The sequence below is a fragment of the Bombyx mori genome, chromosome 23 (assembly GCF_030269925.1).
Source record: "Bombyx mori chromosome 23, ASM3026992v2".
In the NCBI taxonomy this organism is placed as follows: Eukaryota; Metazoa; Arthropoda; class Insecta; order Lepidoptera; family Bombycidae; genus Bombyx; species Bombyx mori.
The window spans coordinates 15,930,026-15,957,200 of record NC_085129.1 but is presented as its reverse complement, the minus strand read 5'-3'; the positions used below and the strand labels follow the sequence as shown (position 1 = coordinate 15,957,200).

The following is a 27,175-nucleotide window of genomic DNA, read 5'->3' as shown; positions in this document are numbered from 1 at the left end:
ATCGGAAACGCGACCCACTGAGAAGACCCGGCGAGAAACTCAGTGGGCTGTGTCTGAGGGTTAATTTACTCGTCGAGCCCTTCGTCGCCAGCGACGGTTTCGACGAGAACGATGTACGGTGCTTGAGGTACCTAAAAGCACTGTTAGTGGATCGGGAGGATTCGAAATGACGTGTCTGGGGCGACGTTGACTGCTTTCCATTCTTTCCGCAGGATCGGGAATGACATCAGCCCTTGACGCGTGTGCCAATTGTCAAGTTGATCGGACTTCTGGAATACGATGCGAATGACGTTCAAAAATTCCGTTACGTACAAGCATACCGAACTCATAAAAACATGTTAAAAATAAATAAAGTCTTTCAATTTTCATTTCAGATGATTATTTTAATATGAACCAATTAAAGCGTAAAATGCTGAATTATTAATTAAATTCGTTTTCGTAATGACCTAGCTAGAGCGAGGTTGGCTCTAGTGCTGTGCACGCCTGCGACAGTTCGGATCGGAATATAAACAATTATAGGGATGTAACTATAATCCCACAAAATAAATGTTCTTGTAACTTAATAGTCTGCACCTATCTCTTTTTTGCTCCCCTATTTCCCCAGTTTACTTTTAACAGGGATCGGAAGTGGTAGGAATCTAAGTGGACAGGGAACATGTCGTACAATAGCGTTGAGACTTCTACTAAGTCAATGCGGAATCGCTTCACATCAGCTTGTCGAGGAGGAGAAAGGAGGGGTTTTAGTACTCTTGAACATTCCAACATTACAGTTGTGGAGTGATGGAGATAGTGATACGGCGATTTTCTTTAGACTGCTAGAAGCTAGTCATATAGACGTGAATCCCACTGCCTGTCTCGAAACAGATCGAAAACTCAGTTTTATTTAAAAATGGCAGATAAGCGGTTAGTTTTTTTTTAGATTCTTATTTGGGTGGACGAACTCACAGACCACCTGGTGGTAAGTGGTTACTGGAGCCCATAAACTTCTATAACGTAAATGCGCCACCCACCTTGAGATATATGTTCGAAGGTCTCAGTATAGTTACAACGGCTGCCCCACCCTTCAAACCGAAACGCATTACTGCTTCACGGCAGAAATAGGCAGGGCAGTGGTACCTACCCGTGCGGACTCACAAGAGCTCCTACTACCAGTTGGAGGGCTCAAAAAGGTATTTTTGTAGAGTACCCGCCATAAGTTTCGGCTTGTGGGGTGAAATAGCTGTTATACAATTAAAAGCTGTTCTAACGTATCCCTTTGCTCCACTAGCAGTTCTCTTGGAAGCCACTACTGACAGCCCCCAAACCACAGATCACCGCTCTCTGCGACAAGCTCGACGACAAACCTAGCCTATAACATCAGCCCGCGCCGTACAACCATCCTGAGATATTATTACGGGTCTTTTCGTGGGTCGCGATTCCGATCCGGTACTAGATCCATTTACGAAGCAGCTGTCCTAGATTTCTCTCCGTCGAAGGCACTTGGGCCGCTGTTTATTGTTTTCTCCCTACCTATTCTGATAGCCTCGAGAGGCTGTCAGCTTCTTGACGTGTAGGTGATCTCACGGGGCTCAAACCGGAGTGTTGCTAACACTGGCCCTGGCAAGAGTAGTGCTTCGCAGAATCTACCACCGGATCAGAAACGCGATCCACTGAGAAGATTCAGCGAGAAACTCAGTGGGCTGTGTCTATCGGTTAATTTACTCGGACGGATCCTAAGGACGGTGGCCGGTGCTTAAAAGTATCGTTAATGGTTCGGGAGGATCCGTAATGACGTGTTTAGGACGACATGGCCGCTCTTAGCAGATTTTGCCTTACCCGGCTGAGCCCATGTTCGTCCACATGTCCTGGTGAAGCTATGAAAGTCTGTGGGCCACAAGCAATCCCTCCACCCCTTAAAAGGAACTTTGACTTCTTATCCTAATATGGGTGCGGTCTTCACATTATTTTAGGGTTTGTGGTCATTACCTTAAAATATACTGTTAGATAGAGTTAGGTACATAGAAAGATGCCTAGTTAAAAAGGGTATGAATTTAGAATGAACGTTTTCTTTAACAACAAAAACTTTGTTTGTGTGGAACGGTAGGCAGCGGCTTGGCTCTGCCCCTGGCATTGTTGGCGTCCTTCAGGTGGGCCGTATGCTCGTCTGCCTACAAGGGCAATAAAAAAAACAAAAATGATTCAGCGATTGTGAACATTAATTTTGATACAGACGCACAGACGGAAATCTGTTTTAAACACGATGTATTGAAGTTTAAATTTTCTCAAATGATTTTTTCACCGTCTTCAAAGATGGATGCTTACGAATTTGAGGCGCATATTTTAATAATGCTTTCCTGCGGCTACACCGATAAATAAGTCAAAATTGTCTCTTCTTCTCTGTCGTAACTTTCGTTATTAAAATATATATTTTGTGCAATTACACGGCCGGTCAAGGCGTCACTTGTCCGTAATGGGCGCACGGTCCCGCCATTTTTGCTGTCACAAAGGTTTTTACGCGGGAAACGAAAGTCGGCATTTTTCCCACCCCGGTTTTCTGTTCGAGAATTTAATCTTATTTTTTTCTCTTTCTTTTCTTCAGTTTATGCGAATCACTGAAAACACTCGCGGCTTAATTAATCTTTCCTAAAATTAATTTTACCATCGCGCCAATTATTATTATAATGTATACTTTTTTCATTTACTTAGCATCTTTTTTTTGTTTTTTTTTAATGCTAAGATGGGTGGACGAGCTCACAGCCCACCTGGTGTTAAGTGGTTACTGGAGCCCATAGACATTTACAACGTAAATGCGCCACCCACCTTGAGATATAAGTTCTAAGGTCTCAGTATAGTTACAGCGGCTACTCCACCTGCTATCAGCCAAGCACAACTATGAACCGGTTCGTTTGAATGTCTGATTAGTGATTTAGAAAAGAACTTGGCAGAGGAGCAGCACTCATTTGTATGTCGTCAGTGCTCGTCTAAACCTGGATGTCGTGGCGTTTAAGCTATATATGTCATTTTGACAGGGTCAAAGCAACCTGTGTTGGGTTTTCGAGATGTTCCTTACTGTAAAGTGAACAGCAGATGGTATTCGATCGTGGCTTGTCTATATAGACATACATATCTTCGTGTTCTATATAGACATACATATCTTCGTGTATTTTTTGTTAGTCGTGGACCACGACGCACTGTACAGCGTTCCTATTATACAATTCTGCACTCTTCTTCTACTTTTGGCCCTTATTGGTAATGGCTATGTGAAGGTCCAAATGAAGTGAAGCAGGGTCTTCCATTGAGACCCTTTTCTCGCATAATCTCCTTACGCGCAGTCCATTCAAGTCTTAGGACGCCCCCTTCTTACATTGCCGTGTACAATTCTGCAGTCCCTAGATCTTCAAAATACAAGCATTTCCCCACAATTTCAAATCGTGTTTCTACAATTGTTTTGCAATTTTCTGTATACACGCGGTGGATTGTTGTCTGTGGATAATTTAGATGTGGAATTTGGGTTTATTTTGTTTTTTATGGTTTTCAATTTTTGCAAGTGAGCCTACTCTGCAGGTGCGTCTCAAGATATAGGATTCGTTGTGGATGTGGTAAGATTGGAAAAGAGAACCCTCTTTTCCAGTCTTAGCGACGGGCTTGTTTAGGGACTTTTACGCACCTCTTTCGGAGCCCTTCGACAACGTTAGCCGCTATACATTTGGAAAGGACCTCATGTCTCAAGGTAGGTGGCGGAATAAACGTTTCGAAGTCTGTGGGTTCCGGTAACAACCTAACACCATATTCTCGGTAAGCTCGTTTGCCCGGTTAAACAACAAAACGAATGATTTGTCTGAATGATGTTGCGAGTTGTTTGTGGCGGGTGGTGGGAGGCGGTAAAACCATTCGATACTAGGATGTCAATGAGCTCATTTATCTATCTGTGCAATGCAAAATGCAAATTTGTCTGTGGTATACAGTACATAATACAATGTTTCCAAAAAAAATTGCATACCTGGGTTTGTATTTCCGAGTAAACCTTTTTCCCGTCGCACAAGCCAAGTCCTAAAGAGCGCTGAGAGGTACACGAGTCTAATAAAGGGTTTCCGGGGAAACTTTTAAACTAAAAGGATTCGGAAGGGTTTTTTTTTCTTGCAGCCACCGATCGGACGGTATCGAAGACCAGTACCGAAAAATTTCTCATGGTTCCGTATCTGGAAGTGTAAAATTAATTGTGAAGTGTCGGCAGTTACTGCTCTTAAAATGATCTATGATAGCTCATACGTTGTGGTGCGTAGGGCGATCTTGTGGCCATATATCACCGAGCTCTGGACTGATCTCCTCTTCTCGTTGTTCCTAAGTGTGTCTTCGCCAGTTTCCTAACGTTACGGAGCTGATAATTATCGAAGCGACTGTCTCGGCAAGCAGCCGCGTCACCTCCTCGCGTCTTCGGTCTTGATAAACACGTCCGCGAGTACATTACTGGTTTCTCGATGGCCCGAAATTATAATGTACGAGATAAAGCTTTAAGCACAAGAAGAGAAAGTCAAATAAAATGTCCCGTTTAACCAAACAATTAGTGTCCGCGCCGCGTTAAATGGGAGCGCCCCGCGAACGAGTTAAACAGTATCTAATGATAACAATAAAAAATGGGTATTGTTTGTGAATTAACACGTTTTCACACTAAAAGCCTCATGAGTACGCGCGCTAAACGGTAAATAACTGCGGCCAGAGGATGGCGGAAGTCGCGTGGTTCAATTCGTAAGAGTGGGCGATGATTATAAGTCTGTCTGTCTACGCTACGGTATGTGGATTACTGTACTGTATCATATTACTGGTGGTAGGACCTCTTGTGAGGACTCACGGGTAGGTACCACCACCCTGCCTATTTCTGCCGTGAAGCAGTAATGCGTTTCGGTTTGAAGGGTGGGGCAGCCGTTGTAACTGTACTTGAGACCTTAGATTAGAACTTTTATCTCAAGGTAGGTGGCGCACTTACGTCGTAGATGTCTATGGACTCCAGTAACCACTTAAGACCAGGTGGGCTGTGAGCTCGTCCACCCATCTAAGCAATAAAAAAAAGGAAAAAAATGTTAGTGAATAGTTTCGTTATTATGTCCATGAACCATTAGGTATCGGTGTCACGTGATGGCTGGTGATCTTGGGTAATAAATGTGAAACCCGCTCTCTACCTTGGGTAAATGAGGTTAGGGTTAAAATTGCATCGAAATTTCTTCTTCTTTTTCTCCATCTTATCCCATTAGGTGGGACCGGCACAGCGAATTTTTCATTCCATTCTCTTCGATCAGCTGTCATCTCAACACTTACTCCTTTCTCTCTCATATCGTCATTCACACACTCCATCCATGTCTTCTTCGGTTGACCTCTTCCCCCTTTACCTTGCACTACCATTTCCATACGTCTCCTAATCACATGCATCTTCTCTTCATACCATACCACGTTAACCGTCCGCTCTTTAATTTGTTGATTATCGGGGCTACTTCCACACTTCCTCTGAAATACTCATTCTTTATCTTGTCCATTCTTGTCACTCCACACATCCACCTCAACATTCGCAACTCTGCCGCATGCACTCCTCGTTCATGCTTTACTTTCGTCCCCCAACATTCAGATCCATACAGCACGACAGGTCTGATGATCGTTTTGTAAATTTTCCCCTCGAGCTGAAGGGGCATTTTACGATCGTATGCTGTTGCCGCATGCATCGTAATTTATGAAATCAAATTCCTCAACAGTCAAAGCGTAATTTATAATGTCATATTTTAAGTGCTTTGTAACGACAGTTACAATTGCTCTGCCCGTTTTTTTTATTGACCTTGTAGGCAGACGAGGATACGGCCCACCTATTGGTGAGTAGTTATCATCGCTCATGGACGTCAGCAATGCCAGGGCAGAGCCAAGCCGCTGCCTACCGTTTAATAATGTTTCCGCTGCGAAACATTCATTGTTGATATAGATTGTTTTGCAGTGCGGTATCAACGTAGAAATTTATATTTGTGACCACTTAACACCGCATGGGCCGTGAGCTCGTACACCGTATTAAAAATAAAAAAGTGATTTCAAAACTAAGTGGTACTTTTTAATTTATAAACGTCGCTCCACGCTCTGCTCTTGGACTGAACGCTAAAATTCGAGTGTTACCCATTAATTAAAGTGAATACACGACTACAGAGAACTAGTTACAAGTTAGTACTGTCATTATCACATTTTTCTGTATGTTGGTCAATGTTGATGGAAAGTTCCATTAAAAAATTACAGTGGAGGAAGCAAGACCACCTCATGCTCGGAGGGTATTCAATACCCGTTGCTTAACGATAGATTGGCCCGCTGATACTGGCAAGGAAACAGTACGATTTTATAAACTGACACGCCGCTGATACTTTACAAGATAATTAATTATCCGATCCTGTGGACCGAATGGTAAATTGTTTTTATTGCTTAGTTGGGTGGACGAGTTCGCAGCCCACCTGCTGTAAAGTGGTTACTGCCTTACTGAAGCCCATAGACATCTACAACGTAAAGGCGCCACACACCGTGGGATATAAGTTCTAAAATCTTAGTATAGTTAAAACGACTGCCCCACCCTTTAAACTGAAACGCATTGCTGCTTCACGGCAGAAATAGGCAGAGTGGTGGTACCTGCCCGTGCGGACTCACAAGATGTCCTACTACCAATAATTACGCAAATTATAATTTTTCGGGTTTAATTTTTATTACACGATGTTATTCCTCCACCGTGGAAGTCAATCGTGAATATTTGTTAAGTACGTACCTACTTCATTAGAAGAATTGGTACCCGCCTGCGGGATTCGAACACCGTTGCATCGCTACATACGAATGCACCGGACTTCTATTCTTTAGGCCACAAGGACTTCTTATCTTTTAAGCCACGACGACTACAAGCGCCGATCACCGTCCTTATAGAACCCGTCGCTTGCGACGAAGGGCTCGACGAGTAAATTAACCCGTAGACACAGGCCACTGAGTTTCTCGCCGGTCGCGTTTCCGGTCCGGTGGTAGATTCTGCGAAGAGCTGCTCTTGCTAGGGCCAGTGTTGGCAACACTCCCGGTTTGAACCCCGTGCGCTCACCTACTCGCCCGGTTACGTTGACATAGCCTCTCAAGGCTATCAGCTTAGTTAGGAAAAAAAAAGATAAATAAACGTCCATGATCCTACGTTAGAGAGAAATAAGGTGAGAATTAATTCCTCGCGCAAGATGATGAGTTATTGGAGCTGAGACCACCTGCATCTGATTAACAATCGTATTTGCAGATCATCATGAAGTTCCTTTAATCTGATTTGTTGCTAGTGGCATCGCAACCAAAAAACATTGAATTCGGCGTTTTACTTATTTTGTGTTATGTTATAAATTCTGTAAATAATATATTAGGTTTGTATTAAGAAACAAAATTCTCGCGTTGGGAAAGGCGCTCTTGTGCCGTGTAGAAAAGGGTAAATTTACTTGCTAGAGCTGAGACGGTGTCGATGGGAATATATTTTTGAATAGATTGTTACACAGAAGATTAAAATTTTTAGAAATACATCTGTATACGCGTCCGACTTGCATAATATCGTGTTAGGAAAAAAACGTGCAAATTGCTAATTAACAGGAGGCGGCGAGAGCAACGTGTGCCGTGGTTCATGTCAATTTTCATCCCATATTAAAACCCTTAATATACATCGGATGAAAATATCCTAAATTACACAAATTTCTGCTTGGTAATTAAAATCTTATTAGAGTCATTTCAGGCGTTTAGTAGATTAATCCGGAGAACCAAACAAGTATTCACGGAGAAGATAAATAGAAAGACAGACAAAAGAATAAAGGCGTTTTTGGGATTTGATAAAGCCCTGATCAGAGGAAGTGTGGAAGTATTGAGCGGTGATTAACAAACTAAAGAGCGGACGGTTAGCGTGGTATGAACATGTGATGCGTAAAGAGAAGATGCACGTGACTAGGAGATTTATGGAAATGGTAGTGCAAGGTAGAGGGGGAAGAGGTCGACCGAAGAAGACATGGATGGAGTGTGTGAATGACGATATGAGAGAGAGAGGAATGAGTGTTAAGATAACGGCTGATAGAAGAGAATGGAATAGAAAAATTCGCTGTGCCGACCCCACCTAGTGAGATAAGGTGGAGACAATGAAGAATAAGATAAATCACTGATAACCACGTGACCTTAAAACAAGCTTTTGTTTCGAAATCACAGACGTACCTTCGATTTTATTAATTTTTGTAGCATACTGGATTAGACTAAAAGTGATAATTGTAATAAGATTCAATTTTTATTATTTTAATACATAATATACTGTCGACGCTAAGAAGATGAATGTACATCTTCACGACAATTTAGAATTTTTAACAATTAATATGACGGGAACATCGCAACGCTAACATCCCCTAAAATGTCCTTTGGGATACCCCCGTCCACTTTCGTTGTTTTTAAGTGCCCCGAGCGCCAGTCACTGTTCTCGTGGAATGCGTTCGAAGTAGCCCATAGGTACAACCCACTGCGTTTCTCGCCAAATCTGCTCAGTGGGTCATGATTCCCACCCGGTGGTAGATTCAGCGAAGCACTGCTCCTGCTAGGGCTAGCTGCTAGGGCTGGTGTTAGCAGTACTTTCAGGTTGAGCCCCGTGAGTTCATCTACCAGTCCACTCTCAGTTGGAATAGACCCATAAGCTACCAACGTTTAGGTAGGAGTAAAAAATACTAAGAATACCGGCCTTAGATTTAGAATTTGTAATCACGGAGCGTGATTTAAAGATGGCGCATCTTTTTTATATCGACACCATTCTATTTTGGTTATAAATCATCAGCTTTCTTACTAAGGGCCTTCCCTAATATAACCATTCTATATAACCATTCCATACCTTCACATATTCCACCTATGTTTACCTCACGTGCCAACATTTGCGATTTTTAAATAATATCGTGAACATAAGGACGGCAAGACGATGGTGCCTGAAGGGCTCTGTAACAAAACAGCGAGACTAGGTCAGTGCTGACGTCATCATTGACGTTTACATGGTATGTTGCATGATGGTAAAGGTACTATGGAATGTTGTGAGCATTCTGGATTAAATCTAAAGTTACTTGGTTGATCGGATACTAACTATCCTCGCGCTCGCTGATCGATACGAGAGTGGCTCAGCTCTACTCCATACAACAAGAGGGGGTGTAGAGTCATTTCCATGTGGGTCGCATAAAAATAACATTTTCGCTGGCTGCTCGCAAGGCGCATATGTTCAAATATTGACTCCCTTGTACGTTCGAAGAATATCTATGCTCCTTGTTTTAAGATTGGCTTCTATTTTATTTAAGAGGTTAAGCAACGGTTGGCTGCGTCGGTTTGAGGATGGGTCACAGTTTAATGACCTTTTAAGTAAGGTCAACGGTAATAGTACCATAGATTAACCTCTATCCGATGCTAGAGTATACCTAGTATGTAGAGAGATACTGGTTAATATAATTTTAATAATCAATTTTATTTATTATTTCCATTGAGAAGGAGGCGTGAAGGAGGAGCGCTTTCGCTAGTCGTCTACCTTTAAATCAATTAGTCAGTTGACAATTTAAAAAGGTACTTGAAAATTTTTAATTGTCGATTCGCGACGCCATGTTTCTTTCACAGCACGTTTCCCGCCAAATTCAATTAGTTCAATTCCTGAGAGCTGCGCCCCCCGATACTTTGTAGACGTTTTGACTAATTTGAGTGGTTTTTGAAGAAATTTCGAGGGGCTTTTTGAACAAAATAATTGTAGCACATGTTTAGCGTTCTCTGCGTTTCTGATAATCAAGGTTGTAGTTATATAATTTTAAATAATGATGGGTTTATAATTTGTTGTCCTTGGAATATAAATTATCGATTACTGCGTTCATCGACAGTGCGTTTTCATTCCAATAAATAGTCGGACGTGTTCAAAGTCCACCAATGCATCCAATAGATCACCTCATTCCTCAAGCCGATACACGAGCAAACTCCATTATCTAGCCTTTCATAAGGAAGCTAATAAGGCATTCGCAGATTTCATTTAACTTGATTTCAAAACAATCTATCTTCTATCTATGTATATAAAAATGAATTGCTGTTCGTTAGTCTCGCTAAAACTCGAGAACGACTGGACCGACTTGGCTAATTTTGGTCTTGAATTATTTGTTGAAGTCCAGAGAAGGCTTAAAAGGTAGATAAATATGAAAGTGCTCGGAATTAAATAAAAATAACAATTTAGTTTTTCCTTTGATCTGTCCCCGTCGGACGGATTCCTTTTGTTTGTTTTAAGTTTGTTTTATACAAAAGTTTAGGTATTTTATTTATCGACTAGTGACCCGCCCTCGCTTCGCTTCGGAAACATTACATTTTATTATTGATAGGCGAGTCCCGCCGTGTTGCGCGCGGTATGACAATAACTGCCGGGCGACGCCACGGGGCGAAGCTAGTCAAAAAAAAGTAGCCATGCTACTCCTTATATCATCAGCTAGCTATCAGTGAAAGTCTCGTCAAAATCGGTTGAGCCGTTCCAGAGATAAGCCGGAACAAACAGACAGACAGACAAAAACTGGAACCCATAGACATCTACGACGTAAATGCGCCGCCACCCATCTTGAGATGTAAGTTCTAAGGTCTCAGTATAGTTACCCTCAAACAAAAACGCTGAAACGGACTCGCAACACAACACTGGTGGTAGGACCTCTTGTGAGTCCGCACAGGTAGGTACCACCACCCTGGTTATTTCTGCCGTGAAGCAGTAATGCGTTTCGGTTTGAAGGGTGGAGCAGCCGTTGTAACTATATTGAGACCTTAGAACTTATATCTCTAGATGGGTGGCGCATTTACGTTGTAGATGTCTATGGGCTCCAGTAACCACTTAACACCAGGTGGGCTGTGAGCTCGTACATCTATCTAAGCAATAAAAAAAAGTAGGTACGGCATATCTATTGCCGGTACACACTGATTTCGAAAATGAATCAAAAAGTTATCGTGAGCCGCGGAGGATGATCCAAAATGTAGCTCCGCGGTGCATTCAGAAAACTTTCCAACGATTGTCTGTGCTCAAGACGGTGGATAGAGCCCGCGTAGTGATGTCAGACGTGTACATGATAATTTTATCGATATCTTTTGTGATGGTCCCAAATTTGTTTTTGTCTCCGCAGTTGTTTGTACGTGTTTCAGTTATTTTTTCATTTTGGGAGGCAAAAGGATTAAGAATCAGCTTTTAAAAATCGTGATTCGAACGAACGCACCACACGAATATTGCCTCGGAGCCATCTCAATTATATTTGAATTTGTATGTGCTAGTCGCTGGTGAGGTGGCCCACCACGCCCGGCGGGTTAATCCCAGCTAACCCGCCAGGCAGGCGCACATTAGTTACGTGCGACACGACGCTAACATCCGCTACGGATACGCACTGTCATTTTAGTCAGTTGCATATAGCATACGATCCACCTGATGGTGAGTGGTTACCGTCGCCCATGGACGTCAGCAGGTCGAGCCAAGCCGCTGCCTACTTTTAAGTACTCTCCACAAGCCTCGTTTAAAGAAAGATATGTCATTGCGCTCGGGAAACACCGTACAGAATATAGGACACTACAGCTGCTTTTGTTTTCGAGAAAGCTTTAAACGCACCCCATGTGCAAGTTAATATTTTATTTATTTATTACTTAGATGGGTGGACGAGCTCACAGCCCACCTGGTGTTAAGTGGTTACTGGAGCCCATAGACATCTTCGACGTAAATGCGCCACCCACCTTGAAATAAAAGTTCTAAAGTCTCAGTATAGTTACAACGGCTGCCCCGCCCTTCAAACCGAAGCGCATTACTGCGTCACGGCAGAACTAGGCAGGGTGGTGGTACCTACCTGCACGGACTCACAAGAGGTCCTACCACCAGTAATTACGCAAATTATAATTTTGCGGGTTTGGTTTTTATTACACAATGTTATTCCTTCATCGTGGAAGTCAACCGTGAACATTTGTTGAGTACGTATTTCATTAGAAGCATTGGTACCCGCCTGGGATTCGAATACCGATGCATCGCTCAATGCGAATGCACCAGACGTCTCTATCCTTTAGGCCATGACGACTTCAAAAATGATAATAAATAAATAAAACATTACTGTTGTATGTACCGGTAAGATTTTAAGATATAGATAAGTCGAGACAGGAAATACGATTTATCGATTACAATTCCGCATCACTAAAAACCTAACGCGCCCATTAGGATGTGAGGCGCGTACCGCCAAACACGCTCCGAGCCCGGGATCTGAATATTTACAGTACAGATGCTGTACACGAGATGAAAAGATTTCTACCAATATGAATTGGGTATTTGTTGGTTATAGAATATATTTGTTGTCGGTTTTGGCAAATACAAGCGAGGCCCGGCTAATTCTTTGGCAGATGTGTGGTGAAAGTCTATAAAGCTAGGAACTAGTGATGCCTAAATTATTATGATTCTTCGAGGACAGTATGAGTATCCTGGGGAAGACTAATTTCTGTGACAAGGTCATTAATAATCTAAATTGTGCTCGCGAACTACTTTGGCAGTGAAGGAATGACGTCATGGAAGCTGCAGCTGCTGTATAAGTACTAGTGGCATGGCGAGGATGCGTATTGTGTTGCTGTTTCAATTGGTATTGGAACTGCAACACAATTTATGTTGATGTGAGCTCGAAACTATTGATTGGAGAGAGTTAGCGCGAGACGGTCTCAGCGGACTGTTTCGTCTGGAAGAGATGGACTCCTCGATCCAGGCTGGTTCTGCGCCACCTCATTCTGTATCGCGGGGTACGAGTTGGTGGAACCGTCTGACCTACAGGGCCAGTGAATGTGGCGCCGGTAAGCGCCTGTTTCTTCGTCCTGTGGGGGTCAGATAAGTGTGAGACTTGCACTCTGAGCACTACGCACACCACGCTGCACGTCAGCTTGCCTTGTGCGTGGTCTGTCGGACCCGAGGTTCGGAAGCGGGTTATTGAGCTACAAGAGTTCAAGTCCGACATCCCCCGGCAACCGTCCACTGCGTAGGCGGAAGCCCTCAATTTCCTTTTGACTCGATAACTTTAATTAACCTTTGGTGAACTTTATCACCGGTAACTTTATCGATCGGTACCAAACAAGCGTAAACCGTAATAGCAATTAAGAGTTTCACTTCAACCACGCAGGATGTTTTTTCAAAATTTCGAACAATCTCTGTCTGAGGGATTCGTTTGTCTCGAATTCCCTAAAACGCAATGAAGATTAGCAATAAAATGTCGGACACAACATTCCGTCCGTACACAATGATTGCGAAAAAAATGTTTTCCCCAAAATAATAGAATCGAGGCGCGAACATAATTATTCCCGAACGATTTACCCGGAATATAAGGAAAAACGTTTGCTAAGCAGAATTCCTTCGCGTTTCCCGCCTCTGTACCAGCCGGGCACTCTACACACTCCGGTCGAGCTGTATTGGGGTATCTTAATAATTACCAAGCACGTAATCCTAACTGATTATTGCATTACTTATTTGATAGTTTCACATCTAAATTATAGATTATGTTAAGTAGGTAGTTCAAGAGAACAAAGCTTGGCCAGCAGAATAGATGGCGCTGTGTGCCTCCACCGTAGGGACGATGAAATAGGCAGTTTTTTTTTGAAACCACTTTACGAAACTAATTTATTTATTTTTAATATTCAGAGTGCTTAGATATTTTTGATAATGAAATGAAAATCGTTAGTTGCTTAAAGAAAGTTTTTCTTTTTAATGACTAAGACGAGTGGACGAACGCACGGCCCAACCGGTGTTAAGTGGTCACCGGAGCCCCACCCTTCAAACCGAAACGCATTACTGCTTCAAGGTAGAAATAGGCAGGACGGTGGTAACTATGCCGACTCGTAAGACGTTCTACCACCAGTGAGTAAAGTGGACTAATGGTCTCAAAACAATTTAACCTGTGATATAACATAGTACTCCTTACATCAATGTCACTAAAAAAATGCGGTTTGAATATAAATAGACGTCGTCGAATTGTATTGTATAAAGGCCACCACACCCTCCGCAGCAGGACGAAGCCCACTGAGTTTCTCGCCGGATTTTCTCAGTGGGTCGTGTTTCCGATCCGGTGGTAGATTCTGCGAAGCACTGCTCTTGCTAGTGTTAGCTAGTGTTAGCAACACTCCGGTTTGAGCCCCGTGAGCTTACCTACATGTTATATTAGGGCGAAGCTGAAATTGCCTCTCAAGCCTATCAGCATAGGTAGGTAGAAAAATAAAGCAGCAGGATGACACTGGTGCAGCCCTGTCTGCGGCGGGGCTCCATCGGGTCTCGCACGCTTCGTAGTGTCGACACTTGCTGAACAACTCTTGAGAGTCGACTCAGACATTAGGACCGGCCCAGAGGTCTTCCACTCGCGCACATAATGTGAAAATAAACAAAATTATTAAATACTCTTATCATGATCTCTCCCCAAGGCCCGGCCGCTAGGAGTTGGCAATAAAAACGGATATTAAAAGCCGGAGCGCCCGCAGAACGCATTCGTCACAAGTGTTGCCAGTAAATTGATATAAAATATCCCCGGCTCGCTTATTTACTCTGTGCAGTGTACTTTAATTTATTTAATATTGCTTTTTAAAGTACCTTCTGTCTTCTATACTTTATACGACACGAACACCAGATCCACATTATACCACACTACCGTAACACTTTAATCGTGAGTTTATTATTTTCATATTATCACTACCCGCGCTTTGAATATTTTACAGTATTTGTATTCACAGATAACTAAGGTATTAATTTTCGATATTTGCAGGCAGACGAGCATACGGGTCAACTGATGGTCAGAGGTTACTCTTGCTCATAGACGTCAGTAATGCGAAATTAACTATAATTGACTACCGTCAAATTAATATAAAAACCTTTATTGACATTTACGTTCCTTTGGACGCAGATAGAGCAGCTCCGGGACTGCGGAGGGTAGAAGTAAGGAGCAAGTTTCTTGCGCGTTAGGAGTCCGACGGTGAACGACCAAATATAGTGGCGTCACCGTAGTAAGTGGTGTCATTACAGACATAACGCCTAGTTAGTACAAGGGCTACATTCACACCACACCACTTGCTGCGCCGGCATTGTCTTCCTGGGTCTTTGACTTGTAGTTTGCTATTCACAGCTGGACGCATTGTCAACTTTCCCCCGTATAAAATAGTTCGGCTTACCTCTACCTACTAGACTAAACGTACGTGTCGATGTCACTGGAATAGACAATGTTTTGTCTTTTTTTTTTTTTTGGCTTAGATGGGTGGACGAGCTCACAGCCCACCTGGTGTTAAGTGGTTATTGGAGCCCATAGACATCTACAACGTAAATGCGCCACCTACCTTGAAATATAGTTCTAAGGTCTCAGTATAGTTACAACGGCTACCCCACACCCTTCAAACCGAAACGCACTGCTGCTTCACGGTAGAAATAAGTGGGGCGGTGGTACCTACCCGTACGGACTCATAAGAGGTCCTACCGCCAGTGTTGTGTTGCGAGTCTGTTTCAGCGTTTCTATTTGAGGGTATTTACACTAAGACCTTAGAACTTATATCTCAAGATGGGTGGCGGCGCATTTACGTCGTAGATGTCTATGGGTTCCAGTAACCACCTAACACAAGGGCGGCTGTGAGCTCATCCACCCATTTAAGCAAAAGGAAAAACGGTAGTGTAGACTTTAGTTTCTAAAGTAATGACCTAAAGTCTGTCAGACAGCGGCTTGGTTCCGGAGTCCCTCGCCGCTCCCGCCAAAACGCCAGTAAAAGTTTATTTAGACAAAGGGATCGGTGGCGTACAGCCTGCGTTAACGTATCCTTTGAAGTTTGTTAATAGTAACTTGATGTGTGTTTGTAGATGCGGTGCGTGAGGGCGTGCTAGCGGGATGCAGGGCGGTGGAGCGCCCGCCCCAGACGCCGACCAGGCACAGTTCGAAGCGGACAAACGCGCCGTCTACAAGTAAATACAGTTCCTTATTCCTCCGGCGCTATCATCTGTAGCAGCGTCTCGTATGTGAAACCGGAAGCTCTTACCCCCTGGCCACAACCCAGAGAGGCGTGCGCGGCGGTGCCGGTGGACCATTGCGGCATCGCGCAGACCGAAATAAATCATTTTGTTTTTATCGCGTGTTGAGCCAATAAATAATGGATATGGAACAATTCATTAGTGAAATACTGCGTAGACTAGCGATGTGGATGACAAAACATCATTAGTATAAAAACCTTATAAAAAGGTTGCGGGAAGAAAGTAAACAACGTATTAAAAATTCGCCAATTAAATACCGATCTTTAATTAGTTCGTGCACTCCTTCTCTCATATTAAGAATATCTTGTTTTAAAAATGTACTGCTTTCTAACCAGAGAAGAGATACTTTTGATAACGCCATGATTTTGAACACGTTTTGACTACCTAAATGCGTCCACCGTGGCCGTTGCAACTAACCGCTATTGAGAGTACGTGGCGTGCAAAACACACCGCTCACTGACGCCGCGCCGCAATCCGCATCGCTCTTGGCCGTGGCCAGGGGGTTACACTCGTCTCGATGTCGCGATGTAATGCAGTGTGGAGACATCCCTTACTTACTGTACTTGAGTGAGAGACCGTGTTTATTTAGTAACTGGTATGCTGGATGAATATACTGTAGGCAGCGGCTCGGCTCTGCCCCTGGCATTGCTAAGGTCCACGGGCGACGGTAACCACTCACCATCAGGTGGGCCGTATGCTCGTCTGCCAACGAGGGCTTTAAAAAAATATAGGAATACGACTTTTTAACTTTCCATCTTTTCATATGCCTAACTGGTGAAATTTTTGAAGATTTTTTAATTCATGAAACTGATATATTTTTGACGTACATTATGTGAACGTCATAATGTGTGATGTGTAGGATGTACTGATAGAATCTGGACACAATGATGGAGTAGCTCGCCGATCTCGGCCTGCCTTGGGTAACGCGCGAACTCCTACGACACAAGAGACCGTCTCTAAGCTACAACAGCTGGGGTTGGAAATTTTGCGTCCACCACCCCACTCACAGACCTTGTGTGACAGACAGAAAGATTTCTACTTTTTATAATGTTTCGAAAACTTCTGGCGGGAAAAAAAAAATACCCGAGAGGCAGTACAAAATGCCTTTAAAGAGTTTGTTGACTCCCGTACACTTGACTTCTTCAAGAAGGGCGTTGAGAAAGTACCAGTGCGCTGGCAGAGGTTTTACTTGTGGTAAGACCTTTTGTGAGTCCGCACGGGTAGGTACCACCACTCTGTCTATTTCTACCGTGAAGCAGTAATGCGTTTCGGTTTGAAGGTTGGGGCAGCCGTTGTAACTATACTGAGACCTTAGAACTCATATCTCAAGGTGGGCTGTGAGCTAATCCATCCATCTACGCAATAATAATAAAAAAAAACATCGATACCACGGATGTATATTTCGTCAGATATAAATAAACCAATATTAAAAAAGTACATACTAAATAGCAATTTCGTAGGTAAAGACTTTTCAGCGGGTCTAGTATATAGTTAGAGCTGTGAGAGTCTCTATCAGCCAATGAAGTTCTAGATGTTTATTCTAACTAATTAATTAAGTTTGGGTTATTACTAAGACCGTTGTAGGTTTACAGTAGTAAAAACTGAGATTTAGAGCTCATATCTCAAAGTTTGTGTTTGGTGTTTACGTTGTCGATGTCTGTGGGCTCCTGTGACTTAACATCGGATGTGTGTTCCACCTATCTAAGCAATAAAAACCTTTATTTTAGAGATCGTAGACAGACAGTTGTTTTGCTTTTCACACTCCATACCCCTTCACGGTGTAGTAGTCTTATGTACAGGAACACATAATTTTTTTGTTGAACTTGAATGGGCTATTACTCATATTTACATAACAATATGTTGACAATGTCACGTCTGCTACACGGTTGAAACACGGTGGTGTATAATTTTTCAGGCATCCTCTGTTTCCCCTACTCGCGCTGCTGTTGGAGCGATGTGAGCAGGCGACGGCGGGGGTCGAGCCCCCGGCCGCCGACGCCTTCGGGGCGGACCTGCAGGCCTTCGTGCAGCATCAGCGCAGGGACAGGAGGCCCTTCCTCGTCGACGACCCGGAGATTGACGGCCTTATGATTAAGAGCATACAGGTGCATCATTTACGTCCTAACAATTAGCAAAAAATATAAAATACTAGCCGTACTAGCTTATTCCGCTGGGCATTTAAAATTAACATTATTATTTCCCACCCCCACAAAGATTCTCATCATTAACGCCCCCGCAACTGGTGTAGGGAGTCCAACACTCATATAAATAATAGCCTATACATTAAGTACATTATGTATTTTCTACATGGATACCAAGTTTTAAGTCAATCGAATGCATGGTTCAGTAGTTATAACGGAACATCCGTAATAACCACTGTAGATTTATATATTAGTATAGATATTATTAAGAAGCGAAAATTATATTCTAAGGTGATATCGGCGGCCATCTATAGGCGCTAGTCTGTAGGTGTCCAATGTACGCTGGAGCCAAACAGAAGTAGGGAATGTTCAAAGGCCCAACTTGAAGAGCTTCGATCTGCTTCCAGGTTCTGCGCATCCACCTGCTGGAGCTGGAGAAGGTACAAGAGCTGTGTCGCGACTTCTGCGGACGGTACATCGCGTGTCTCAAGACGAAGATGCAGAGCGAGAACCTGCTCAGGACCGACTACGGCTCAGGTACGTATGCACGTGTCCTTGGGCGATTGAGAGACTCGCCAGAGAACAGCTCCTCGACTCTAGTACCGGCTCACTGCGAGTCATTACCGCCGATTGCCCATTTCTGCCGGAAAGCAGCAACACGGTTTCAAGATTGGGTCAGCCGTTATATAAAAGAATTGTGACCTCATGTCTCAAGGTGAATGGCGACGTGCACGTTTTAACGTGCTCCAATAACTACTAAGTGTGATGTTAACTGCAGTTAGCTCCGTGTTCACTTCTATCTCCTAACAGTGTCTGAAGTTAAATGCAACCCTCAGTCTTAAAAGTAAAGTATTGTTACTCGTCGGGGCTGGGGATAAATATATAGTATTTTAAAACTCAATTTCATTATCATGACACTTCAATTCACGGCTTAAATTATCACAATTCACTTCTTTCAGTTCTCTTCACTGAACTGTCCATAGTTTCGCTTCGAGTTACTAACAACCTTCACGTCGTCTCTGTAGAGTCCTTATACTCGACACGACATCTCTACGAATTTCCAGAACATTTCCGATAGTACTAGTAGTTTCAATATTTGTTTCTGCTAATTGACGACCGATGGCGCTACTCGTACCGGCATAACATTGTTTTTTTAAAAAAACACGTGTGGTCCTCGGGGCCTGCCGCGGTAAAGCTATTGCATAGCATTTCTTATCAACTTATGCAATTATAATTACACAATAATAGTTTAATATTAAAACAATAATAAAATAAGACCACGTTATGTTTATAAACATTAACAAAAGCAAAACATTAACTGTCCCCTTCACACTCATAAGCTAGACCGCGCGAGAGAGAGATGGGCAGACTATTCATGATGCGCATGCAGTGAGACGTCACGCCGCGCGCTTATTCACAAACAGTACACAAGTGCAACGTGTGAATGTGTTGAACGCGAGCTACATGGCAGGCGGAGTGGGGGGGTGTTAGGTTTTATTTTCGTTACGGAATTTCTTGATTGGGTCGCCGCGCTCAAAGTCCGCGATAAATCCTATGCAATAGCTTATCGATTTTTAAATTTCGTTTTCCATATCAATTGTGGCCACCAGTGGCTGTTGACCAGAAGATGACAGTGTTCACTACACTTTTCAGGTGGCATGGAGAGCAACAACAACTTGTCGGGGTCCCTGGAGGAGCACTCCAGCACGTCCAACTCTCCCCAGTACCAGGTATGAAATGTATGTTCAGTTTGTGTGCTCATGCTTCCCGGCTTGAGCAGCCATAGACATTATTAAGAGAAACTTTAGCATTCAAATTAAGCGGTGTCCGAGTGAATTACAAAAGGCACCGATAGCCTCGAGCGATGAGGTCGAGGTGACTCGTAATAACGCCCGCAACCTGACCGCGCTGTTGTCCGTGGACCGGCCTCTGGGGGCCACATCAACGGATTTTTCAAAACGTTCTATGTTGTGATATTATTTGGTTGACTGAGGCAAGGCAGCCCTTGAGCCCATCATGAACATCAGCAGATAAACAGCAGATGTCTTCATTTTATGGCTTCGACCTCATGCTCCAAGGACATAGTTTTGTGACGCTTTAAAATTTTGATGATCACTTAAAACTAAGTGTCGGACGAGGACGCTCATTCTGCTTAGTTGTGTATGCGTAATGGATTATTGAATAGCTATGTTGTTGTGGCGCAGTCCCCGGGCGCGGCGCCGTACGTGCCCCCCGCGCCGCTCGCGCCCCCCGCGGCCCTCGCCGACCTGCCCTACGCACCCCGTGACCCGCGTGAGTACCCCCGCTGCGACCCCCGCACTTGCCGCGCACTGGACCCTCACGTTGTGTGCCCAGACCCCCTTTGAGACAGAGACAGAGAAATGTATTGTTCAATGATTTAATTCGAATAATTTAATACAGTTCTGATGTCAGATTTCACTTAAACGAGTTAAAATGATATTTTCCAGTAAATTACAAAATTAAAAAATATTTTTGTTTAATCACTAGTGCACCTCCTCATTCCAGCCCAGTCCCTGATCGTGCAGGGGACGACGCCGCTCGGGCAGATCGGGGCCGCGCTGCTGCCCGCGGACTCCTACACAGGTACCACCATCTGAATATTATATCAACTACCATCTAGTGGCCTCCCCCTACGTCCGTCCGAGGGCCGCCTGTGAACCTGCCGTCGCGTCGCGGTCCCCCCGCCTATGGGTGCAAGTAGCTCACCCTAACAACTTGGGAGGGTGCAGGGACCTCGCGTCCCCGGCTGCCGGGCGGACAAATCGCCGTCCCTGTCATTAACAGCGTCTGAAGTATATTCACTAATGTGTGGGTGTCTCGTTGTAGGAGGCAACTCTAACAACTCGTGCTCGTCGGTGTCGGGGTCGCCGCCCCCCGACGACGACGCGGAGGAGGGCTCCAAGCGCGGAGTGCTGCCCCGCCACGCCACGCAGGCTATGCGGGCCTGGCTCTTCCAGCACCTCGTGGTGAGCACCGCCCCCCCGCGCCCCCACCCATCAGAACCTCATTAGTATTCAACGACCAGTCTTCTGTATCCATGCTTGTTCTGCAGCACCCCTACCCCACGGAGGAGGAGAAGCGGTCCCTCGCGGCGCAGACCCGCCTCACGCTCCTGCAGGTCAACAACTGGTTCATCAACGCCAGACGCCGCATCCTGCAGCCCATGCTGGACTGCTCCGACAAGCCTGGTAAGTGTTGAGGGCTCCTGCACACCCGGGACCCGTCCGCTTGTGCAGACTGTACCTCGCGAGCGTATCTAGTGCGTGCTTATGTTTGATTTGTCATTGTTGAAGGTGGAAAGAAGAGCAGGAGTGGCTCCGGCGCGAGCAGGCGGCACTGGAGCGACGCGCTGTCCAGCCCGCAGCTCGCGGCCGGTCGGTCTCCCTTCTCTATATAACACACTCCCTGACAACAATTTGTTTTTTTGTTTTTTTTTTTTGTTGCTTAGATGTGTGGACGAGCTCACAGCCCACCTGGTTTTAAGTGGTTACTGGAGCCCATACACATCCACAACGTAAATGTGCCACCCATCTTGAGATATAAGTTCTAAGGTCTCAAGTATAGTTACAACGGCTGCCCCACCCTTCAAACCGAAACGCATTACTGCTTCACGGCAGCAATAGGCAGGACAGACTTAGATGATTAGTAAAACTTAGGACTAGTTAATGTAAGAACATCCGGAACCACCCATACTGATATAATGTAAAAGACTTTGTTCCTGGCGAAGTTGCTTACTTATCGACGGTCGCCGTCTCGAAATTATTTTTCGTATTTCTCGAAAAGTTACGAATTTTAAAAAAAAATGTGTTTAGTTGATTTGAATTGTGGATTCTACTGCCGCAGGGCTCCTGTCCTCCTCCGAGGATGAGGACCAGGACGCGGACCAGTCCGGGGACGAGCGGCCGGAGGACGGCGACGCGTACTCCGTGCACAGCATGCACTGAGGGGGCGCGAGGACCGGGGGGACCGGGGGACCGGCGCCGTCGGTACCGACTGCAGATTGTAACCTCAGTATTAAATTATAACCTGCAGTTTTGTACTCGTGTGGAAATATCGTTGAAGTCTGCCTGATGCGGCGCTGCCCCCGGGCGACTGGCGCTTCCAGCCGTGGGAAGAAAACATTTCTAATTTGTGATAACTCGTTGCTGTTTATAATTATATTTGTAATTTTACAAGACAAGTCGGCCAGGAGCTCGTGCGCTATGCAGCTTAGAGTTCAGCGATAGTTCCACCCGCGGCCGTGCGTGCGTGCGTACGTGCGTGCGTGACTGCGTGAGTGCGTGCGTGCGTGTAAGGTACGTGCGTGCGTGCGAAATGCGTGCGTGCATGCGGGCGTGCGTGCGTGCGTGCGGGCTCGCCGGACAATTGTCACAATGTTCTTATTAATTATAATAAAATAAAAGACATTAAATAACTGATCAGTATACCGTAGTTAGTTCTAGTGTTAGTGAGTGCGGAGTCGCGCCGACACTGCCAGTGACAGTGGCAGTGCCGGCCGCGGCTCCGTGCGGCCACCGCGTATACGTAAACGATACCTCGATGTATGATGTAATATTTTAAAACTAAAAGTAAATTATTTAAAGGGAGACTCGCTTCTTTCTGTAACAAAATGAAATGTATAAATGTATGTAAAGTTTTCTGTATACGACTCTCTCCCGGCGCCGCCCGCTGCGGCCATTGGGCCACACCGTGCGGCGCCGGACCATCTTCGTTTTGTCAATTTGCGCTCTGGTTGTGATTACAATAGTCAGTTGTGTTCCCGCGGCCGCGGGCTCGCGCCGCGCGTGTGTCCATGATGTCCGCGGGCCATAGGCGCCGCGTGCGACCGGCCCAGAGCGCGACTGTCCGACGAACCGAAGTAGCAATGTAGGACGCGCCGGCGGAACTACCGAAGCTCTATACTGCGCGCTCGCATAAAAATAATAAAATACAAGAATGAGTGGGCGCTCTGTCGGTGCCGGCCGTCGCGCGTCCACTGCATCCTTACAGATAGTCATTCAGACATACTTCATTTTATTGACCTCATCGTTGTCATGACAGTCGCGTTTGAACCGGCCGCGAGGCCTGCGTCATCCGCTAGTCGCTTATCCGATGTATCCTGTCGGTCCAGTGACATCCGCCGTGCTCCGCGCCGTGAGGTCCGTCCGCCGACCTGATACCGTTTCACATAAAATAAAAACACAACGCTTGTGCAGAACTGGTTCGGCACACGTCTACCGGACCGGCGGCCCAACGCAACGAAATAGGTTTACGAAAGTACTAAAGCAACATTAACATTCTGATGCGGGCGCGGCGCTCCCGATGCAACAGGTTGTCATGGTGTGCCAGGAGGCCACCAGGGGGACTGTCAGACTGCCAACACTCCCACAGCGCGGCCACCCCGGGTGTCAGCTCTTGAAACCGGGACAGTTTGTCGCGAGTGTGGTCCGCGTGCGTCTGTTAATGTTGCCTCCGCTCCAACAGGAATGTCTATGGTGGAATCAAACACGAAACGGTTCCCCATAGATGTCGCAAATATTTTTTTTAACTACCACAGATAAAACAATACCGTCCATAGACAAGATTCAAGTATTTATTTAACGTGTACAGTGTAGGTTTTTAATATACTCAAATTGTGTATATTTTTTTCTAGCAGCCATATTAGTTATTAGTTTTGTTATACGAATGATTTAATTGAATGTTAATAATGAAGGGGGTTCATAGAGTTGCCCAGCTCACGCGAATAGGACGGTGACTATTTATTGACACTGTCAATATTAGGGTTGTCTTGCTTGACTGTCATAAGCTATAATGTCTGTTCATCATTAACATTAATTAAACAAACTTGTTTTGTAATAATATTTCATGTGGTGCAGCCGAGCTCACGGCGTGTCTGTGCGTCCCCACTCAACCATACAACTTTATTGAATCATTGTCAGCTTTGATTGTTCATTGGCTAATGTTGTTAAACAGAGTACTACAAGGCGATATTATGAATAACACCTAATTACAAAATATGTACTCGTTCTGTTGAGTGTCCGAAGTTACCTACCAGAGTTTAGAGGGACCCCCCGCCCTCCGGCAGGGGACACGCCGCGGGACCCGCCCCCCGCCTCCGCACACACAGACAACTCTGTTCAAATGTTTGTATACGGAAATTAATAGTATTATCAGAATGTATACGTTTCGTTAATCTACAATTGACATTTTTATTGTAGCGGTGTGACTTGAATTGAAAATCATCGAGTATAAATGAAAATTAATCATTAAAATCGAGTCTAAATTTGGTAGAAAATTGCTTATTCAATATAAGTGACTGCGTCGTGTGTTCTGAGGCGTCCGGCACGCAACAAGTGCACAGACCTGATGTAATTCCAACTGTCAACGTGATAGTTTTGACAGATGCCACTGTCACAATTTTTTTTTCAATTTTTGCGGCAGAGCGGTTGCTTATTGAACTATTGCAACGGCAATAGACGAGTGAGTAGTTGTGATTTTCGATTCAAGTGACATCGTCGGCGATGGTAAGATTGAAATTGAAACAAAGTGATCTTATCTGCCGCGTCGATCATAAAATAATGGAATATTTTATATATATACGTATTTTCTTTTGAAAATAAAAGTAGTACAATATTTTTTATCGTGTTAACTTCGGAGGACAAAGGTTTGAGCTGAAATACATATTGAGTGAAGCGGGCTGTTGTCCAGCGACCACACCACAGGTGGAGTCATCCGCCGCCGGGGGCCGTGGGCGCTAACCGGCCCCGACTCGCGGACCTTCGAGCCACGCGCCTCGTGTTACTCTAATTGTGACAATGAACACTTACGTCCGTTCGGACAGAACTCTGATGCCCCGGACTTTGCTGTTGTCCATTGTCACAAACTACTTCAAGTTCGAAACTAATCATTTTATGTCGCTCACTCAAACTAACGATCTCAGTGTTGAAATTACTGTCAATTCGAAAGAAAGCTCTGGGTGCTTTACAAGTAAGCTACTTGTTGTAACGCGGCGACGTAAACTTTATTTCAAGCAGACGGCCTCATGAGCCTCACGCGTGCGGCATGAAACTACCCGCCGACGACGGATATATAATGAATACGTACTGTATTTATAAGATATGTGATATTAGCAGTTTAGTGGTACCTAAAGAAACACACAGCGCAAGTAAAACTTTGATTGAGACTTGTAACGCGAGCGAGAGGCCACCGACACTGACACTGACATGTCCACAAAACGATTTTGAAATTAATTTCAAAACTGAGATTTTTCATTTAAAAAAAAAGAAGTCCTCAAACTATTGTATGAATTGATCTGTGAATTAAATATACGATTTAAAATAAAACGATATACGTAAAATGAAATGTGGTGAGAAAATAAACACTTTTTTTATATATATTATAAATAAGTATTAAAAACATATATAAATATACTTTGTAATTTAAAATTTAGTAGTATTTTAAATAACTTATTCAAAACTGAATCGTTCGGAGCTGCGACCACATCCCGAGAGCTTCGAGAAGGTTCTGTAAAGTTATGAGAGGTAACGTCAGGAAACATTAAAAAAAGGAACAATTAACTAGTACTCCGCCGAGTGGCACTGTCATTGTTAGCCTCCATCTATATCAGTGGCTCCCAAACTTATTTTGTCTACTGCCCACTTTGAGCATAAATAATTTTATAGCGCCCCAATTTTTTCTACTTACTTAAAAACCTATAGCTCTGTCGGTGTCTAAGAGTCCTCATAGATGAAATTACAAATCGCCTCCCAAGCCTTTACACAACGCCCCCATTTTATTCTGGGTCTATTACCGCACCCCGCTAGGCCTGCAGCGCCCACAAGGGGGCGTTATCGCCCACTTTGGGAAAGGCTGATCAATATTTATTTTGTGAAAAAATACTTCATTTTTAGTGAAACTTCGTATTGACCACATACAAAGTTGTCATTGCGATGTAATTAAACACGATCGTGCAGCTGCGTTGTAGTTCGCTGATACCCCGGGGCGACTCCCACTACACTAGTCAACACACAAAACGACGCCGACCCGAACGATTCAGAGAACAATGGATTGCCAACCTTCGCGTAGTTGTACACTTATGTTGTGCTTCGGTTTCACTTCTCATTTACGAGCTGTTGTTGGAAGACGGATTTTTTACGATTACTTATTACTACTTAACCCTTTAGCGCTGAGCTTATTTACACATATATTGCAGAAATTGCAAAAGGATTTTTGAAAAAAAGTAGTATACAAAACTTTTTATTTAAAAAAAAAACAAAAATCAATGCTAAATTCACAGCAAAACAATTTTGGTTATTTATAAATGTTATTAACATAATAAGACCATTATACGTGCGTGCGTTAAGACACGTCCGTACACGTCGATACGTAATACCTGTAAAAAAACTGCGCAATAGTCGGTATTCCGACGCTAAGCACTTTATACACATTGCTCGTCGATGTATCGATGGCTCGCGCTCTAAGGGTTAATTCGATGGTTGTCGTGCTCGGGGATGACCGTGTCTGTCAGTTTTGTGCTATAGTGGGGTCAGCTCATCCCTTGTTGTTTGTTATTAATTGTTCGGCTTCCGACACGCAACCCCTTGCTCAAATCTAACAATTGTTACAGTTTGTTTCCTACCGAGATAAAGACACAATGTAAAGCCATGTAAGATAATTTTTTTTTTTTTAAAAAATCCGTCATTTCTAAGAATAATAAGTATAGTCAATAAAAAAAAATGTCCATTTCATAGTATACTATAATATTAAAACCGTGCTTGTTTAGTTCGTAAGGAATTTCAAGATTATACATAAAAGAAACGGCATAATTTTTGCTAGTCAAAATAAAAATAATTTTTAGGCTCCGGAAGTTGTTTGATTTATTCGGATCCCGCTCGTCCGGGGACGCCAGCGCAGCGCCGGACGCTCCGGCCATTTTTTCTTTTTCCTATCTAAGCTGATGGTCTAGACTCTAGAGAGATCATATCAGTGTAACCTTAACTAGTAGGTGAGCTCACGG

At 44.1% G+C, this 27,175-nt stretch overlaps 1 protein-coding gene across 4 annotated transcripts in view; it reads left to right on the top strand.

The window, feature by feature from the left end:
- Positions 1–27,020, top strand: part of LOC101747000 (homeobox protein PKNOX2) — a 29,409-nt gene extending 2,389 nt beyond the window's left edge. Inside the window, exons 2-11 of one of the 4 annotated variants that reach the window (XM_062675307.1) lie at positions 15,851–15,952; positions 17,934–18,123; positions 18,567–18,696; positions 19,813–19,889; positions 20,364–20,451; positions 20,668–20,763; positions 21,007–21,146; positions 21,233–21,368; positions 21,471–21,554; positions 22,024–27,020. In XM_062675307.1, the coding sequence (XP_062531291.1) occupies positions 15,879–15,952; positions 17,934–18,123; positions 18,567–18,696; positions 19,813–19,889; positions 20,364–20,451; positions 20,668–20,763; positions 21,007–21,146; positions 21,233–21,368; positions 21,471–21,554; positions 22,024–22,124 (1,116 nt within the window). In that variant the 5' untranslated portion in view covers positions 15,851–15,878 and the 3' untranslated portion in view covers positions 22,125–27,020. The remainder of the gene's footprint in view (positions 1–15,850; positions 15,953–17,933; positions 18,124–18,566; positions 18,697–19,812; positions 19,890–20,363; positions 20,452–20,667; positions 20,764–21,006; positions 21,147–21,232; positions 21,369–21,470; positions 21,555–22,023) is intronic. The other 3 variants (XM_062675308.1, XM_038019149.2, XM_038019150.2) reach the window with 3 other exon arrangements.
- The last annotated feature ends 155 nt before the right edge of the window (positions 27,021–27,175 follow it).